General features: G+C 41.2%; 4 protein-coding genes across 4 annotated transcripts in view; 3 read left to right on the top strand and 1 right to left on the bottom strand.

Annotated features, from left to right (window-relative positions):
• Positions 1–273: 273 nt before the first annotated feature.
• Positions 274–2,458, top strand: cldnj (claudin j). The gene has a single exon (XM_087176529.1). It carries the CDS (start codon positions 315–317, stop codon positions 948–950), a length of 636 nt encoding a protein of 211 aa, XP_087032655.1. The 5' UTR covers positions 274–314; the 3' UTR covers positions 951–2,458.
• Positions 2,459–2,594: 136 nt separating this feature from the next.
• LOC111662223 (claudin-3-like) lies at positions 2,595–4,241 on the top strand. The gene has a single exon (XM_023416018.2). The coding sequence runs from the start codon at positions 2,979–2,981 to the stop codon at positions 3,651–3,653; it is 675 nt and encodes a 224-aa protein (XP_023271786.1). The 5' UTR covers positions 2,595–2,978; the 3' UTR covers positions 3,654–4,241.
• Positions 4,242–4,946: 705 nt separating this feature from the next.
• sbds (SBDS ribosome maturation factor) lies at positions 4,947–7,643 on the bottom strand. Its single transcript, XM_023416005.2, has 5 exons — positions 7,429–7,643; positions 7,083–7,212; positions 6,755–6,955; positions 5,884–6,048; positions 4,947–5,541 (listed from the first exon to the last, which is right to left on the bottom strand). The coding sequence occupies exons 1-5, from the start codon at positions 7,554–7,556 to the stop codon at positions 5,416–5,418; spliced, it is 750 nt and encodes a 249-aa protein (XP_023271773.1). The 5' UTR covers positions 7,557–7,643; the 3' UTR covers positions 4,947–5,415.
• A 207-nt stretch (positions 7,644–7,850) lies between these two features.
• tyw1 (tRNA-yW synthesizing protein 1 homolog (S. cerevisiae)) overlaps positions 7,851–18,454 on the top strand; it is a 59,831-nt gene continuing 49,227 nt past the window's right edge. Inside the window, exons 1-7 of the mRNA XM_023416069.2 lie at positions 7,851–8,007; positions 8,302–8,429; positions 8,589–8,720; positions 8,963–9,064; positions 10,386–10,580; positions 10,860–11,150; positions 13,225–13,347. Coding sequence (XP_023271837.1) covers positions 7,944–8,007; positions 8,302–8,429; positions 8,589–8,720; positions 8,963–9,064; positions 10,386–10,580; positions 10,860–11,150; positions 13,225–13,347 — 1,035 coding nt within the window. The 5' untranslated portion in view covers positions 7,851–7,943. The remainder of the gene's footprint in view (positions 8,008–8,301; positions 8,430–8,588; positions 8,721–8,962; positions 9,065–10,385; positions 10,581–10,859; positions 11,151–13,224; positions 13,348–18,454) is intronic.

Here is an 18,454-nt window from a genome sequence, read left to right as displayed (position 1 = left end):
TGGCAGGAACTGGAACATGCTCTTGTACACGCAGGGCTGGAGCATCCCAAACATGCTCAATGGGTGACATGTCTGGACATGTCCTGTGACCACACAGGACATGCAAGAACTGCGATATTTTAAGCTTTATTATTATTAAGCTTTTTTATTAAGGAATGAAAAAGATCACAGAGCAAAATGCCGTGTCCTGTTAACTGTTCACTTCTACCAGCAAAGCGTCAGGATGTGATAAAAGGTCAGATCACATCTGTCGATTCTGAATAAAACCTTGATCTGTTTTTGTTCCAGGGTGTGAGAGAGTCTGCTCACTGTCCATGGCTCTGCAGGAGCTGGGCATCAGCCTCTCCATGATAGGTGTTGCTGGGACCATCCTGATCTGCGCGCTGCCAATGTGGAAGGTGACGGCATTCATCGGCACCCATCTGGTGGTCATGCAGGTGTTCTGGGAGGGTCTGTGGATGACCTGTGTCAGTGAGTACACAGGTCAGCTGCAGTGCAAGCTTTACGACGCCCTGCTGGACCTGTCACCAGACCTGCAGGCAGCCCGCGGCCTCATCTGCATCAGCCTGGTTCTGGGATGTTTGGGATTCCTCATCTTCCTCCTGGGCGCACGCTGCACCAACTGCCTGAGCCACCCGGGTATAAAAGCTCGGGTGGTGCTGAGCTCTGGGGCCATCTTCTGCCTGGCGTCCTTCACCACCCTAGTCGCTGTTTCCTGGACGGCCAACTCCATCATCAGTGACTTCCACAACCCGCGTGTTCCTGAGGTATTGAAGAGAGAGCTTGGAGCAGCCATATATATTGGCTTTGTGACCTCTGGGCTGCTGTTCTGTGGGGGAGCCATTCTGTGCACGAGCTGCCCCCCACAGAGGGCCAGGATCCCCTCTAGTGGGTACACACGGGCCAGGATCCCCACACACAACAGCTATGCCATCAAGAACTATGTGTGAAGTGAGGATCGAGGGTGGAACACACACATCTTACACTGTGTGATGTAATGCAATTGGCCATAAAGATATTGAAACACATAAAGCAATATATTAAAGATCCCATATTTTATAAAGGTAGATGTCCATGTGTTGTTTGATTATGGATCAGGTCTAAGTTCTATATTAATACTGTGAAAGTATCAAAGCCTCAGTCCACAGAGAAAAGCACACAGCCTGTATTCAGAACCTAAGCCTTAAAACCAGCCGTCAGGACTGTAACTTTGTGATGTCACAACAAAGTAGTCACCACACTCAGCCACGCCCCAAGCCTCGACCACCTGAACCCACCATCCACCATTGCGGTAATTGGTTCCTCTGAGTGTTTACCTGAAATCTGCTATATTTTTATTTGATTTCTGAAAACCCAGTCAGCCAATCAGAAGAAAGGCTCAGAGCTTCCTCTCTTCTGATTGGCTCACTGACCAGTAGTTACTAGAGCTCCAGAGAGAACCCTGACAGAGGAGACGTTAAACTACATTAAGTAAAACGTGGGACCTTTAACATTTGTATACAATGAAAAGGATTGCAAAGGTATGCTTTACAATACATTCCAATATGTTTTCAGTTTCCTGCAGGATGGGACACAAGGATATGAACACAGTTACTTTAATTCTGTCCACAGTTGTTTCAACACCAGCCATTTGAAGATGTTTGTAAAAAAATTTTAAAGTGTTGTTATGATGTGCAGATGAATTATTCATATAAGGGAAATTTACAGTGGCCCTGAGAGCTCAACACACTGCAACGTAAGAAAACACAAGCAAACAGACAAAACACAAACAAATTCAGAAAACATCTTCATCAATTTGACAACACATGTGCTGCACATACTCACAATACAACAGAAGTGTTTCCAGGGGACACAACAAAGTGATGAACTTGGCTGGGATGCACTAGATGTCAAGTCAAAAGCATTGAACAACAATTGTGTCTGGATGTATTATAATACATTCATGCCTTCAAGGTGCGCAATCTACAAGCTGAGACCCTGAGGCGCCCCCTCAACACTTTTATGTGACTCTGTCGTGTTGTGAGTATTTGCAGAACATGTGTTGTCAAATTGATGACAATGTTCTCTGAATTTGTTTGTGTTTTGTCTGTCTATATGTGTTTTCTGAAGCGGCAGGGCGTTGAGCTGTCAGGGCCACTGCAGAAATATATTTCACTGTAAGTCTGATACAGCTATGATTAACTGGCAGCTTCTGAAATAGCTACAGTCTGTCCCAGTGACTCATCAGATGGACTTTCCTCATCTCATGAAATATGCATTTATTCCTTTCACAAAGAAAACTAATGAATAGCTTTGTAGCTCAATGTGCATGCATTTCGATTCAGTATTAAACTACATTAATCATGTTTTAGTCACCGTTCTTTTATGTGAAATTATTAGCAGCCAACATTTGCCGCTCTAAAATCTTGTGTGCTTATGAATTGCATCTTAGATTTCAAAATAAATGCTGCAGTGTAAATATGTGCCAGTTAATGACTATTCTGCGTTGAGAACTCCAGTAGTCATCAACACTCCTACATGTGAGAACATGACTTTATATCAGTAAGAACTTGAGGCTCTTTAAATCAAATTTTCTCTCAGAAAGACGACCCAGTGGCTGAAAAATCGCAGCACAGTGGAACCTTTGTTTTCCTCCGGGAGAAAAGGGATTGTTTTGAAACCATGGCAAACAGAGGGACTTCCCTCCTCCACCCAGCTACAGCCGTACCCTGCCTTCTTCTCTTCATGAATACCAAAGAACCGGTTTGTTCTTTCTGAACAGACATGCAAAATGGACAGGCACAGACACACACACAAACACACACACACACACACACACACACACACACACACGCACACACACGCGCAAATTGTCTGTGCCTCACTCATGCACACACGTTAAAATAACACCCCACCCCAGTGCGTTGTGCTGCCAGCTGTTTCTGGTTAGGCAGTTGGGCCTGCAGTGAAGAGGAGGAGCAGAGAGGCCGGCCGGAGTCATGGAGCGGCAGCTGGAGCTCGCTGCCCTCGGTCTGGCCTTCGCAGGGTGGCTTTGTGCCATTCTGACACGCTGTCTGGCCCTGTGGAAGGTGAGCGGCACCCTGGACAACACCACGGCCTCTCTGCCTGCCTACTGGGACGGGGTGTGGCTGGAATGGGATCACTGGGACTTGGCCCACGATGGCAGCCTGCACTGCTCTTTCTACCAGTCTCTCATGTCTCTTTCTGGAAGTTTTCGGACGTGGAGAGCCCTCATCATGGCCGCCATTGGAGCTGGGGCTTTCGCTGCGGTGATTGCTGCGGTGGGGGCAGTGTGGTTCCCTAAGCGTGGCCAGATCAAAGTGTTTTCTGGTGCTCTTTTTGTTTTGTCTGGAATCCTGCTGCTGGTTCCCACAGCATGGACGTGCCATCATAGCAGTCAGCCACTGGAGGGTGCTGTGCTGCTGAGAAGAGACTGGGGACCTGCTCTCTACCTCGGCTGGATCTCCTTTGCTTTGATGCTGGTCGGAGGGGTGTTTCTCACCACCAGATGCCCCACCAGTGAGAGGCAGGTACAGCAGCATGAAGGGAGCAGGTGCACGAATCTAGAGGAGGAGGCTAACCACCCACTGAACAGGATCAACAGGACTACGTTCACACACAGCCAGTATGAACGCAGATCAGAGCCCATCTGAGGGGGCTGTTTTGTAATATAGAACTGAGTGTGACTGATTAGACTGGAATATCATCAATATGTGAAATGGCTGTGGATGGATTTAACAGCAGAGGAAAAATATTGAGTAATGATGCACTGCTTTAATAAAGTGTGGATTTAACATTAGAGAGCACAGTAACGTGTTATTTAACTAGTTGTATTGATAAAGGTGTGTGTAGGACTTTGATTTGAAGTGTTTGTTTCATTTCTGTTGAAGCTAACACACTATTTATGCTGCGTAGCATTGCTTTGCATTCAATTCTCATTTCCCAATTCAATACCACTGCAACATGAAACTTCTGAGCTTGTTTGACTTGATGCAATAATTGATATTGAACTGATTCCCATATTACTGTCTACTGACACATGACATTACTGTTTGAGTGAGTTCATACTGTTCCTAGAACTAAATACTGTAAATATGTTACACTACATTATAGTATATTATATATATATACATATATATAGTACAGCAGTTTCCTATTTGTTTGGTTTGTTGAGCAGCAAATGTGTTTACAACTGAGATGAGACTGATGAGTCTGTGGAATAAAGCTTTGAAATGAAACAGGGTTATTTGTTTAGAAGTTATTTGACGTTACGCCACAGAGCACTTGGGGAGGAAATATGGTGATCAGTAATTTTGACTGATACTGTTACTGAGTATTCTTCTTGGAAAAAAAACATATCAGACGTGAACTGGACTTTACAGAATTCTATTTACAGATCTTCGCCAATTTCTAACAGGTATTTCATGAGATAGTCAGAACGATGCACTTTACAGGCTGAGGAACGCAGCACACTTTGTCCAGCGAGAATTTACAGTGGAAGTCCAAGTTAAACCCTGAGAGGGAAACATCTGTTTTTCCTGTTTCCTTCTATTTTTGGAACATATTTGGTCATGGTGTCCTGCGAAACTGTACTGTACAGTTGTAGCATTAAAATGCAGAATTTAACTCCACAACATCTGCAGGCTAAAACAACAAGGTCAACGCTTGTAATTCATTATTCATGTTGCTTTCACCACTGGTTGTCGAAGCTGATGAGAACCAATCAGGGAGCGACTGTGGGAACCTACGTCATCAATTCCAAAGGTCTCAGTTTCTGCCCATCCAGACTAAAACACAACCCTGGAGTTTTCAAACTAAAACATTTCCAAAAGTCTCTGTTTTAGGTGCTGGACAAGTAGTGTGGATGTAGCCTGTGATCTCATTTGTTTTCAAAACAGCTGTGTGCATATCAAGAAAAATCACATGTGCATATAGAAAACAGAAAATATTTTGTTATATATTTATTTGCTACAGAGCAAACCTATTCATTATGACAAAATATGTATTATTAGGTTGAAGAAATTAGCCATAAAATTGTGATATAGAGCATAGCTGCATGGCACACAACGTCTGATGAGAAAGCAGAAACGACCTTGTCCAGAAGTACTGCTAATGGTGCAGAGGTACTAGCATAAAAGCTATAATAAATAAGTCAGTGCAGGCCATCTGATCTGTTTACTGACCTAAAAGTTTAGGTATAAATGTTCAAACGCATTTTCAAAATACATTCCACCCAGATTACAAATAGAAAAAAAACTCTATATAGTCAAATAAATCCTTTAAACAAAGAGAAGCTGGGAAATAGGAATGCCTGAAATTAGCCTGAATCTGATCGTATATATAGTCTCTTGAATGAGTTTGCAGTGTGTGTGCTTATAGTGTGATTAAGGTGCAGAGTCCTGACTTGTTGGGTTACTATAATTTCTCATCTCCCTCCTCCACATCCCTCAGACTGAGCACCTCCAGAGAGCCTCTGCCTTTAGTCTCACAGCGGATCAGCTCATCGATCTCCCTGAAGCAGCCGGGATCCACCAGACACACCTGAGGGGGAGGAGGAGGAAGGAGGCGCAGAAGAGGAACCAAGGCGTCAGTTCAGTTTAGGCATCAGGGAAGATTTTACATAACAGGTGGTAGAGAAAGTAAAAGGTATGCAAAGGTCACGTTGGATTTCATGATTTTAGAAAAAACACAACTTTAATGTCATGGCTGGATAAAAAAAGTCAAGTTTTAAATTTAGCAGAATTTAGCTAATGTCTGATTGTAACTCCCACTGCAGAGATCCACAGTCTTAAACGTCTGTTTGTATTATTCAGTGACTGGAGAGATTACTCAATCACACTCACGAACACACTGCCATTTTAAAAAAACCTCCCTGCTCCTCACCATTTCCAGATTCTCATCAAAGTCTTCACTCTCCACGACCTGCAGTAGCGGCTTCAGCTTCTCCTTCAGCCTCTTGGCCTCTTTGGCTGGCAGCATCAGCCGCAGCCTCATGTGGGCTCTCTGGATCTCCATGGTCTCCTTCAGCTGCCGGATCACTTCCAGAGCCTGGGAACAGGACAAGAGTACAGTAAGATCATCATTCCCTGTAATGAAGGCCTGAATAAAGTGAAGGGAAAAACATCACAGACTCTCACAGTCTGATTTCTGCTGCAGAATCAAAACCTATGTCAGTAATAATAAACGCCATCTCAAGAGTGTTGAATTAAAGGCATCACTGCCGACTGTAATTACAAGAGCAGTCACATTACTATCTGATTTTTCCAGGTTTAGACACCAACAAGAAGTACTCTGTCACATTCAATTAATTATCAGATTTTGATTTTGAAGTAGATATATTATTGTGCTTTGAGACTCATAAATCAAATGTCATTGGGATCCACTGATCTGGAGTGAACTACAACTAATATCTTCGCAGCTAACTAACTAGAAAAATCACACTCCAGGTGAGACAGATGATATATTTTATTGTATTCATTCATTTATGGACATAGTTCAATGTGTCTATTTATTGTTGGCAGTGTCTCCAACGGACTGAAAATGTATCTGGTCAAAAGCATTGGACACCATCGTCATATTCCCAAGCTAATTTAACAAAAAAAATCATTGTACCATGCTACAAACTTCAATGCACCTTCTCAGTGGACATTTCAAGCAGTTGGCATATTTGAGTGCAGACATACTTTTAAAACAACATATAATAAATATATTAATACATTAAAATATAATAAAAATAAATCTCAGGTCTCTTCACCTGCTGCTTAGTGCTCTTATTGGCCTTGACAGAGTAGTGGATGTCCTTCATCGCCCGCTCAATGAGATTGACTGTGTAGGGCCTCTTGGTCTCAGGATTTACACACTTTTCTGCCACGGTAGTTGCAATGTCCCTGAACATGGTCTCCAGCTGGGACTGCCTCTCCTTGTCGGACACTTGAAGCTCTCCTTTGGTCAGGATCTGTCCAATAAATAAATAAGTAAATAAGTAGAGGAAGTAAAAAAACAGCAGATAAAATGTGACGGAGTGACAATGAATATTGTACAGGTCCGTGTTGCCAGGGAAACATTTAGGAACAGGTTCTTACCTGTTTACAGATTTCTGTCAGATCATCTGTCCCAAAAGCGTTAGTCAAATCGTCCTTCTTTGCCACCTGACCTTTGGACACATTAACAAAAACAGAGTGTGTCTGCAAAACCTCATCCAGGTCTTTCTCTCTGGAAGAAAAAACACAATGTTTGGACATTCAGACCTTTGCTCTCGCTGGTATTCGGGAGGCACTAAATTGACAGACTAGTGGATTTGATTGGTTATTTATAAAGCAAAACAGTAAATGTCAGTTCAATCGGACGAATAATAAACAAGATAATCTAGTAACTCATGTTAGTAAAATCATGTTAACCGTGCGGGTGTTGACATTTAACGTTACTCACGCTCCTGATCTCCAGCTCATCACTTTATTCTTGTAGCAGGCGATTTCAAACCGCTTCCCTCCTTTTTTCATCCTAACCACCGCCACATTTGTCAGCCGTATTTGATTTGTTGGCGTAAATATAGACATATTTCTGTTTATCGATAGAAAACTCTGCCCAGGTTTCTGCTGCCAAGAAATATCCAAGTGCGCTCCCAATGAGTGTCCCCTGTGAAACAGCAAAGATAAACAAGTGTTCCGTTAGTAACTTGTGATGATTAGAAATAGTAGAAATTATTTATAAAACGATTTCATTTTTTTAAGAAAAAAAATGCGGGAATCAAAAAACTGATGGGTATGTGAATTTTGGCAATGTATCGATATATATTGTTTGTCCTAAGTCTGCTTTGAATGTCGCATTGACTGCTACTACATCGACATTACAAAAGACTACACTTCCCAGCATGCTCAGTGGCCAAAAAACATGGTTGCACACAACATCAAGTGCATAGGACTGTGTACATAGTATCTGCAGCAATGCTAAATTTCTTCTTAGTTATTTTGCTTTTCTTAAGACACGTATCTACCTCGGATACTAAAGGTGAGCCTATTTGTTGTTTTAACGTAACCTCACGTTTACGTTATATTTTAACTAACGTTAGTAACACTGCTAGCTAGCATGTATTGCTAGCCAGTCACCCGCCTTTGGTTTGCTGCAGGTGACCTAAGTTTGGGGTTTAACCCTGTTGTCTTGTCGCTTGTTGGTGCTTTGGGATTAGCCACTGTCTGGTACAACTGTTCCTGCGTTGCAATACACGTAGCGGTGTTAGCGAACCTTTATAGTTCATCACTCCTCTGTAAAGAGGACTTGGTTTGATGCCTCTCCTCTCTCCAGTCTCTCAGAATGAACACAGACCCAGTGAGAGCTATTTCATGTCGATATGGCACAACAGGCTGTACCTGTACTCAGCTGCTGCCCTTGTCTTCGGGATCTGGTTCTCCCTGAAGATGGCACTGAAGAAGGTGAGTGGTCTCTTGCTGATATCCCCCTTCACTCCTTTGTGGTCTGTTAGACATATTGTATTGTTATTCTTCTTATAAGTGCAGATTTCTGTCTTTCAATTTAGGAAGTGTTCATGTTTCCAAAATATAAAATACATGTCTTCCTCTTTATGCTTTTAGAAAAGCTTCTCCAAGGATATTGGCCCCTGGGTCTACAAAGCTGTGAAGAACAATGACAGCTCTGACAGAGACACTGCAGTTCATGTGTCAGGAGTTAAAATCTTCTACGGCTCACAAACTGGAACAGCAAAGGTGCAGATGTTGTTTCCTGAATACTTGAACATCCTCACTGGCCCATAGTGTTAATATGGACACAAGATGATGCTATAGTTTGATGTAAAATCCAGAGATACAGACTAACAGTGTTATGTAAAGATTTGTAATTCAAAATTGCACACATTATATGAAATTGAAATGACTGACTGCTCACACATAGTAAATGTACCATTCTGAGATGTCTGATAAGCATCAAATGAGACTCTTCACTTGTCCAGGCCTTTGCAAAAGAACTGTCAGAGGAGGTGAAGAACTTGGGAATACCAGCTGAAGTGACTGACATGAAAGACTACGATCCAGATGATCAACTTGCTGATGAGGTGAGCCAAGTCCAAACAAAAGATGCTTTTTCATCTAATTAAGGGCAGAAAGATGGGAAAAAATAAAGCAGTGTGTGGAGACATATGTTTCTCAACTTGAGAGTGTCAGTTTCAAAAATCATGTCCCCATACAGGAGCCTAAACACCTGCAAACGTTAGAGCTGCTCCTCAGTGACGAACCCATAACTTTGTCATTGTATAAATTAAGCGACTAATTTATGCATCAGTTAATTGTTGCAGGAAGTGTATTATATATACTGTCCTCAGATGTTTCTCGGGACTGTTAATTAAATCCCTGAAATGTAACTTTAAGCCAATAAGATTTTGCACTGTGCGCAAGGCAAGGCTTAATTACAACAGAATTAATCAAAGTATAATAAATCATAACTGTTATTTATTGAGAGCTTGACAACAAACAGTACAGTAATCCTGGACTTCTGTTGCAGCTCAGCCTTTTCTTTCATTTTTCACTGATTCAATTCTTCAGACGGCTGGCACAGGAGACAAATGTGTTACACTTATCCTGCTCAGCTGTAGAAAGATGGATTATTTTCATCAGTGTTCCCTTTTTATTTTGTGGGCACAGGCGCTGTGTAGTGCATTGAGAGATGAATAGGAGATTGGTTGGCTGGCACACAACAGGAGATAAAATAGCTATTTATTCAACAGGACAGTGATACAGTTTTCACAGTGATGGAAAATCTCCACAAGAGGAATGACCACAGGCACCAGTCGGTCCCTAGATTCAGCTGTTCCTCAGTGCATTGACTCTCACTGGCTAGCCATCAGTCAAGAAGGCAGTATGTGTCTGGCAGCTTACACCCTGTTAGACATGAGACAAGGCAGCTGTCTCACTCCTGAACTTTGCTGTTTATATCCACAGGGCTAACTAAACAATGTGTGTGTGTACGTATTTTAAATTTAATCTAAATGGATTTTTTTGCTGACTTTGTGCATTAAATTTTAGTCTTGGGGACCAGTTAGCAAAATTAATGTTGTGTAATTATTTATCTATTAGCTTCTATAAGTAATAATTGCTGAAAACATGGTAAGTCGCCTGTCCTGGAGCAGCTTGTTCATGGTGCTCTAGTGCACTGCAAGATTTGTCTTTGGTTATGACTTAAAGTAGGCGTGGACATTTTTTCTGAAGTTTCCAAATGATTTAATCATTTTGTTTCTCAAGTCCAGATTACCATTGGTGTTTAACATTGTTCAAAACATCCAGGAAAAGGTCTGAGTTCAAGAAACACTACATGTAAAGTGTATCCTTCTCTGACATCCTCTTACTTCACTTTTCCACTGTCTTCCATTGTTCATTCAGTGCACCAGTAAGTCAGTCTGTGTGTTTCTGGTGGCAACATACACTGACGGACAACCCACAGAGAACGCTGAGTGGTTCTGTAAGTGGCTGGAAGAGGCATCCACTGACTTCAGATATGGCAAGACCTACCTGAAAGGCCTCAGATATGCAGTGTTCGGTCTTGGAAACTCTGTCTATGTTGGCCACTATAACACGGTGAGAAATGGTTTCCATATTAAGTTTTGTCAGTTAATATAATAATAATAATAATAATAATAATGTAATACTGCTACGTTGTATTATTAGAATCAGTTGAAGAGTATCCAAAGCCACAAGTTTGACAGCTGTAGCCTGGCTGTGGGAAACATGATCTGTATCTAAACTTGACTTCACATGCAGCTCACGCAGCATTCAGTAACTAGTACAAAAGCCAAGAATGACCAAACTTTATTTGTTTAAACCCTGTTCAACCATATTTTCTTTTTCCTTCTCCAGGTGGGTAAAAATGTGGACAAGTGGCTTTGGATGCTGAGTGGCATGCGAGTCATGACCAGGGGAGAGGGTGACTGTAATGTGGTGAAGAGCCGTAACGGCAGCATCCAGGCAGATTTCCAGGCCTGGAAGGTCAAGTTCCTCAACCGCCTGCAGGCCCTGGCCAAGGGTGAGAAGAAGAGCTGCAGCGGGAACTGTAAAACTGGAGGCTCTTGTAAGAATAAGAGGAAAGACGGACACATGGAGGAGGAGGAGGAGGAGGAAAAGGCAGCTCCACAGAATCCCAGCCCTGAGGTAATGACAAAAAGAAACTGAAACTGAATTTAGATCTCTATTCTGTTTTACGTTGTGCACTATAAACATCTTAATGGCGCAGTAGGTTGACTTATTGTTTAAAAAGACTCCTTCAAGTTGAATAACTAACGTTCAGCCCCCTTTGTTGGCAAGTATCTGTCCTGCCGAAGTGTCCTTGAGCAAAACGTTGAAAGCTTTCAAGCTCTTTGATCAGTGTCCTGGCTTTTGATGATGATGATGATGATGATGATGATGATGATGATGATGATGATGATGATGATGATAATTTCTTGCCAACTGTACGTTGCTTATCATACATCAGCTGATGAATATTGCTGATCTAGTTTAAGTCTATAGTTTAGTTTAACTAATGACAATGTTTTTTGACTTAGTGTTCTGATCAACTTAACATGGACGCAACAATTCAGTAACAAAATTTAAACAGTAAAATCCATGACGGCTGCATCACAGATCTGATGAAAAGTAGTTGCATTTTGTCACTGACTGGCCCCAGAACTACGTGTATTACTCTAGTGTACTGTGTGTGTCCATGTGTTCAGAAAAATGGATGATAGAAGGTCAGAGGTCAGCATAGTTAGTACTGTCCATGAGTGGTCCTAGATTTGGTATGTTGTTCTTTCTGTTTTCATGTAGTTTCCTTGACATTCTCCTGATTGTACATTTCACACAGACAACAACTTTATAGATGTTAGGACATCGGTGAGTTGTGTGTCCATTCTGGTCTTGGACAGAGAACCTTTCTAAAATGTTCCCCTGACGTCTGCCTAAAGTTGTAATCATTTACAATTTTGATAACATAGTGTTTGCTGTTCAATAAATACCGTCTTCCAATACATATATATGTATAAAATGCATTAAAAGCTCTATTTTAATAAAAAAGGATTTAGTAGCTTCTCAGCAGCAATAAAACACAAAACAAAACTATGTTCATCAGGATTTGAACAGAATTAATTCTTTAATTCATTCACCACACACTATCACAAGAATCCATAGCTCTGTTCTTGAAGGATATGATACAACACGGCCTTACTCCTTCCCACCGCACTGTTAGATATAGACTCTGGGCTCGTCCCCTTGTGAATACAAGAAGAAGAAGAAAGTGTGAGAAAGTGTGTAGCTGATATCTAATTACAAAAACGTCCCCTGGCTTATGATGATGCCTCTTAAAAGCAGAGGGGCACTTTAGATATCCAAGCAGCTCTTATCACTGGACATGGACTGGCTGAGCTTACGGCTTCATGTTGTACTCCCAGCAATGTGATTAAAATCAGATAAGGACTCTAAATGCCTCAGGAAGAGGAGTGTTACTCACAGTTCATCAAGTCTGTGTTTAGTGGCACAGATGTTGTGCATTTTGCATCGTTTCAAGAAAATGTTCTTCATGGCTTACATGCAATTTGTCATCTCTGTCAGTCACGTCGAAAAATGAAAATAGCTCCTTCATTTTTAACTAATTACTGAAATTAGAGATTTCTCTAGAAGACACGTACAAACACAGACATATAATATACACACACACTCACACACTAACAGCTTTCGTACGCATCACAGCACACACAGATGACCAGTTGTCATGGTAGCGGGCACCTCAGAGCCAACTCTAGCTGAGACTCCGTCCCCTCTGTCTGCAGCACTCAGTGCACTCAGCAGAGGTGACATTCAACCGGAACCAAGAGCAGCTGAGGACTGTGGCGAGCGGACCATCATCTGTGATTTATCCACCCAGTGTAACGCTCATGCATTTCTATCCTGCAGCCGCACACGTGGGCAGAAGCTTCAACACTGGGCACACATTGTGATAAATCCTCTGAAACACCATAAACATGCATATGGTTTTCTTATTTAATCAGGCAGAGGATAATGATGTGCACTAAATTCTTTCCATATGGGCTCCCCCGCTTGAGTACGGACAAGTTTATAATTGGTTATGGGCTGGAACATATGTGAATCTCTTTGGAGAATCATTTACATTTTCCATTCAATCGTCTCTCTCATCGTACCCTTGACCCCTTTTTTTTTTTATTCGAATAATTTTTTGTGGTTTTTGTTTCAGGACGCTCTGATAGAATCCAGCAGTGATGAGGATGAGTCCGGCCTGCAAGATGAGAAGAAATCAGGTTCAGTGGTGGACATGGAGGATCTGGGCAACATCATGAACAGCGCAAAGAAAGCCAAGGTCAGACTCCATCCACACATGCATATGCTTATTTCTCATTACACATTACCCAAGTCATCATGTTCCTTTACAGGTAAATTAGCTGATAATCTTGTACAAAAGGGACCTAGAATGAATTCATACCACCTTAACTTAGCCTCAGAAAACCACTACTACTGAAGGAGTCACAGGAACTCTTATACAACTGAGCATTCATAGAAATACGGTACCGTTCTACTTGTAAACATGAGGTCGACATACAGTACTTAGCTGCCTGCTTCACAGTGTTACAGTTCTGGAGTTCTCGCCTCATCATCCAGCAGGTTTATTTTCGGCGTTTCCGCTTCAAGGTCTACAAACGGACCCCATTGTAGCATTAAGCTTCCGCCACCCCAGACAAATCTAAGTGTGTTGAGTAAAGAGAAAAAAGTGGTGTCACTGGAGGAGAAATGGCAGATGGGTTGATAGACACCAGACCCCGGCAGGCGAGAAGCAGAGGCTTGCGTAATAGCGAGGACGCCCACTTCACAGACTTGTGAGGAACGAGTGACTCAAAAAAAGCAGAAGAAAATGAGAAGGAAGAGGCATTATCAGCCCCTCTTTTTATAGGCTGTCATAGAAGGAGTTGGGCAAAGAAGTGAGGACTGAGAGGAATAGAAATGTATATATCCAACCCTGTCATGTACCTGTTGTTTTGAGTGGCAGATCCTCTTGTGTTTTAGATCAGAGTGAAATTACAATCACTAGTTTCATGTTGCATTAACGAAGGTAGAACTCAAACAGTCAAAGGAAACATCCGCAGGTGCGGTTAAGATAAGATGACTTTATTAATCCCAAAGGGAAATTGGAGTGTTCCAGCACCTTGCATTCAAAATAAACAGATACCAATAGAAACAAGAAAACAAGATAAAATAGAATAATAATAATATTGCAATGGTAATAAAATAAATAGAGATCAAATGGAAATGTATTTACAATGGGATTATAAACAGATGGTATATAGTGTGTGTGTGATAGCATATGTTTACATGTACAAGTACAGTAGAAATGTAGGTTGGATTGACCACAGCAGTAAAGTGCCTGTGCAGTGTCACACAGTACAGCCTCTGCCACAGTCTGGTTTATACTACAGGTTGGAAAAAATATAATTCTAATCTTGGTTGGTAATTTTCTTTTTAATACCAAAACATTTTTTTAATCTTTGGTGTTCTTGAATGTGTAATAGGAGTTCAATTAAAAACAGTCCCAGTGAACATCAAGCCTCACCTATCCACGTCTGTGTGTCTCTGATGGATATAATGAGTGTCCTATTACTTTACATCATTTGCTACTTTTAAATAATCTCTGTCTGCATTTTGTCCAACTGCAAACTTTTCTCTCAGTTGGAAATGTTAGGTCCTTACAATAAGATGCTCACAAAATGATGTTTTATTGTGGCTGCAACAAAAGAACATGAACAGCTTCTGACAAACGAAATCAAACGTTTGAGGAGGCGGCGCCCCCCCCCCCCTTTTCTGACAAACAAGCGAGTGAATATTTTCTCTTCTGTTCCGATTTGACAGGTGTGAAATTATTTTGATCTGTTATTCAGTAACTCAAGGGAACACCGAAGACAATACATTCGGTTTGACTGTAGCTGGCGAGCCGTTCTGGTTCCTTAAATTTTATTTTCAAGTTAATGTTGTGGTTACAGTGCTGGAGAGGAGATGAAGTGTCCGTGTCTCACATAGACGTGGAACATAAGAATCAGAACATGAAAACAACAGATTCTCCCAGACTTGTCCCTTCTTTTGTCACATTAATATTAGTGTATTGTGTGTAAGCTGTGGGAGGCTTGGACAGACTCCTGCATGATGTGTTTACACATCACGGCTGGCTTGTTAAAGAGACATCAGCTGATGATTTAAGTTGCCTGGGAAGCTCAGAATTTAACAGTCATGTCTGCCACGGTGGGAAGAGCCAGACTTTGTTTTAAAATTACATATAGTGTTTTCCTCTAGTTTTTATTAGGAAGTCATGGGTTCCTATTGTCATTCTCAAAATCAGGATATTCCAATGCATATTTGTGATGGCCCATTGACCTCCATACTTCTATTTCTCCTGCTGCAAATGTATTTTAGTATTATTCAGTCTAACTTGTCTTGTATTATTGACGTATAATTATAATTATTTGCTGCAGTGACTTGTATCATCACACTTGCTGTGTGTCTGTGGTAACAAATTAGTGTTGTTAGCATAATTTGGTCACACAGAGCAGGCATTGTGAGATGTAATTAGTTTCTTTACATTAAACATTTGCTATTGCCATGAGACGGCTAGTATTTAGCCGAGCTGCAAATTAAGTGTGAACAAAGAGACTCCCCTCTTGGAATATGTTAGTTAGCTAATTTACAATGAAAAGTCAGCTGAGATCCAGAAGTTTAATATCTGTTTTATATGACTCCCTGTTAATAAGCTGAATATGTTGTAGGACCTTTTTAAACTGAAGTCTCAGGTTATAAAGGCTGAATAAAATTTGCTCTGTTGCTGTGTTTTAAAAAAAGGAGCTGGAGATCAACCATGTCACTAACCTGGTTTTTATCTGCTCTCGACGCCCCTCATTATAACTGCTGTTGGAAGCTCACTTGTTCGGCCACTAGGTGATGGCAGAGACTCTCAGTTGAAGGCAGCTCAAGTCTCTGAGTGAACCGCTGGTCCATGGCAGAGCTGCAGCTTCTGATATTTAACACCATACTGTTATTTCACTTCCTGAGCTTTTTGCATGGATTCTCTTGGCACATTAGGAAGACAGACCCTTAACAGATTTCATTACATTCCCAGTCTTTTCTCAAACTTACTTACTATCTTAGGCTGTATTCAAGTTCTTTGAGTCAGTCATGGTAATTGTTTTTAAGTGAATTAATCAGGATTTTGTCAGGATGTGCTCACATTGGTCAAAAAAATGAAGTGAAGACTCGTCGTGCTTATGTCCACATAGCATACATCACTGGCTTTTACTGCACCACTGGTATCTCTGAGTACTGTGTGCTTTCTTCTGTGGCTGCCTTCAAGACAAAATGGAGACGGGTCCGTTTTCACATTCTGTATTTTACATGTTACCACAGTGATTGATCATATCGTTTATATTTTTTTAATATTCATTACACAGCTATGTAAGCCCCCAGGCATGCACAGAACATGACCTCGCAGTAAACCTTAGCACATTTGCATTCCACCAGTGGTATTATGAAATAATTGTATATTTGTATTACAGCCAGATTGATAAATTGGCCGGGCCAGTATATCAGCTGTTAGCGGCTCATTGCAGATATAATGGTGTCGGTGCATATTTCAGCCATTACATGACAAGAAATTGAAATACAGAAATGCAAAAGATATTTTTTGAAACTGTGTCACCATCCCATGATTTATCCATAATAGAGTAGTGGAGACGGTCGCCCACCCTGAGTCTGGTTCTGTTGGAGGTTTCTTCCCGTTAAAAAGAATTTTTCCTCTCCACTGTCACCAAGTGCTGCTCCTGGTGGGAACTGTTGGGTTCCTCTCTATAACATTGTAATGTCTTAACCTTACCATGTAAAGTACCTTGAGACAATGTATGTTATGTATGTTTAATTTTTCAAATGTAAGATTTCCTGCTCACTCAAATATTGATATTGGCCTCAAGAAAAAAAATCAGTCTGGCTAATTTGTGAAATATCTCAAAGCATTCTTCTTTTATTACAAGGGTCAGTCTTGACTGAACTCGATTCTCTTTAAAATTCTGACCAAAAAGGTGTCTGAGGTCATGTGGCATTAACTGTTGAAATGTCATTAAATTATTAAAAAGAGGAATGATTTTAGGGCTTTTATATCCTAAACTAAGGACTCATTCTTTCACTGAAGAAAAGATGGATTTTAAAAACAATTGTGATCAGTCAGAGATATGGGCTGCTTTCTCTCACTAATGAGTTTCACTGGTTGTGGATTTCATGGTCTCACACCCATCACACATAAATGTCTATTTTTTCTTAAATAAACCGTCTGTTTTCTTCAGGAATAATCTCTCACTTGGATAAGTAAGTCACCTCATCCATGCCTGTCGGTTGATGGAGACCAGCCCATACACAGCAGAATGCTGCTGAGCTAAATGTGGCACAGATGGATTTGTCTGTGTTGATGTCAGTGGTGCTTGTGGCCAGGCAGGACTGAGAATGACTGGATCACTGCTGAACTTGATGATGAGTACATCTTTCCCGCAACTGTTTTTCTTCAAATGTACTCGATAATAGACTGGCAGGCAGGCAGGCTGTGATTGGCTGCCAGATTGCAGTGCTCATATCGCCCAATTTTAGTCTATATCAGTCTTTGGCTGTAGTTCTGTTTGTATTCTGCCAAGTGCCAGTAAGCTTGATTTCCATTGTTGCTCTGATTGATTTTGCACCTTTCGAATTGGCTTCTCAACTTTGTCCTAGGAGGCTTCTGTTTCTGCCAGAGTGGTGTACTTCATGCTGTGGGACTGTTGCCAGATAGGAGTTAGTGTGGTACGGATCATTAACCTGAGCGGCTGCGTGGCTTTCTGGGCTGAGCTTTGATGTTTTTAACTTAGTGTCCAGATGAAAGAAGCAGAGAAGATGTTCCTACGAGGGCTTTTGTATTAACTCACAAGTTTAAAATGACAGGATCATGTGATGTGGCTAAGCCAGTCCTTTGTTTGCTGAATATGTGTCATTTAAGGGAGTTTGTCAGTCCGCTTACATACTGACCATCACATCTTCTACACAACAATGTAATACAACAACAAATATGATCTTTATTTAAAATGTAAACTGTTTCTATTGAGACACTACTTTAGCTGAGTGAATTTTGTGGTGAGTTTTGAGACTCTGATTTGTTGATAATGTATTAGTTTCCTTCTACAGTATTAAACAGATTTAGATCCTACAGTTAAGTCTCGCAAATATAGAACTTGTGTTTATTATCTTGTTTTTTTTGATATTTTATTTATTTATTTATTTTTCCCCAAGTCTTTTTTTTCTTTTTCTACTCGATCCCTCTTTTTTCGTGCCTCTGCACGCTCATTTACTTCCATGTTTTCCTGTTTGCCCTGCGTGTTATTACTGCACTGTCCGTCGGCATCAGCCCCATGTTG

Source organism: Seriola lalandi, unplaced genomic scaffold (genome assembly GCF_002814215.2).
Source record: "Seriola lalandi dorsalis isolate HSWRI2012SDOR001 ecotype SW California unplaced genomic scaffold, Sedor1 jcf7180002054560, whole genome shotgun sequence".
Taxonomy (NCBI): Eukaryota; Metazoa; Chordata; class Actinopteri; order Carangiformes; family Carangidae; genus Seriola; species Seriola lalandi.
This window is presented reverse-complemented; position numbering and strand designations above follow the sequence as displayed.

Bases quoted from the DNA above. Each gene is read 5' to 3' on its own strand.
- LOC111662223 (XM_023416018.2), top strand. From the start codon at position 2,979: ATGGAGCGGCAGCTGGAGCTCGCTGCCCTCGGTCTGGCCTTCGCAGGG.
- cldnj (XM_087176529.1), top strand. From the start codon at position 315: ATGGCTCTGCAGGAGCTGGGCATCAGCCTCTCCATGATAGGTGTTGCT.
- sbds (XM_023416005.2), bottom strand. From the start codon at position 7,556: ATGTCTATATTTACGCCAACAAATCAAATACGGCTGACAAATGTGGCG. The intron at 7,213-7,428 runs GTGAGTAACGTT...TTTTTCTTCCAG, and splicing joins ATGAGCTGGAGATCAGGAGC to AGAGAAAGACCTGGATGAGG. The intron at 6,956-7,082 runs GTAAGAACCTGT...TTTATTGGACAG, and splicing joins TGACAGAAATCTGTAAACAG to ATCCTGACCAAAGGAGAGCT.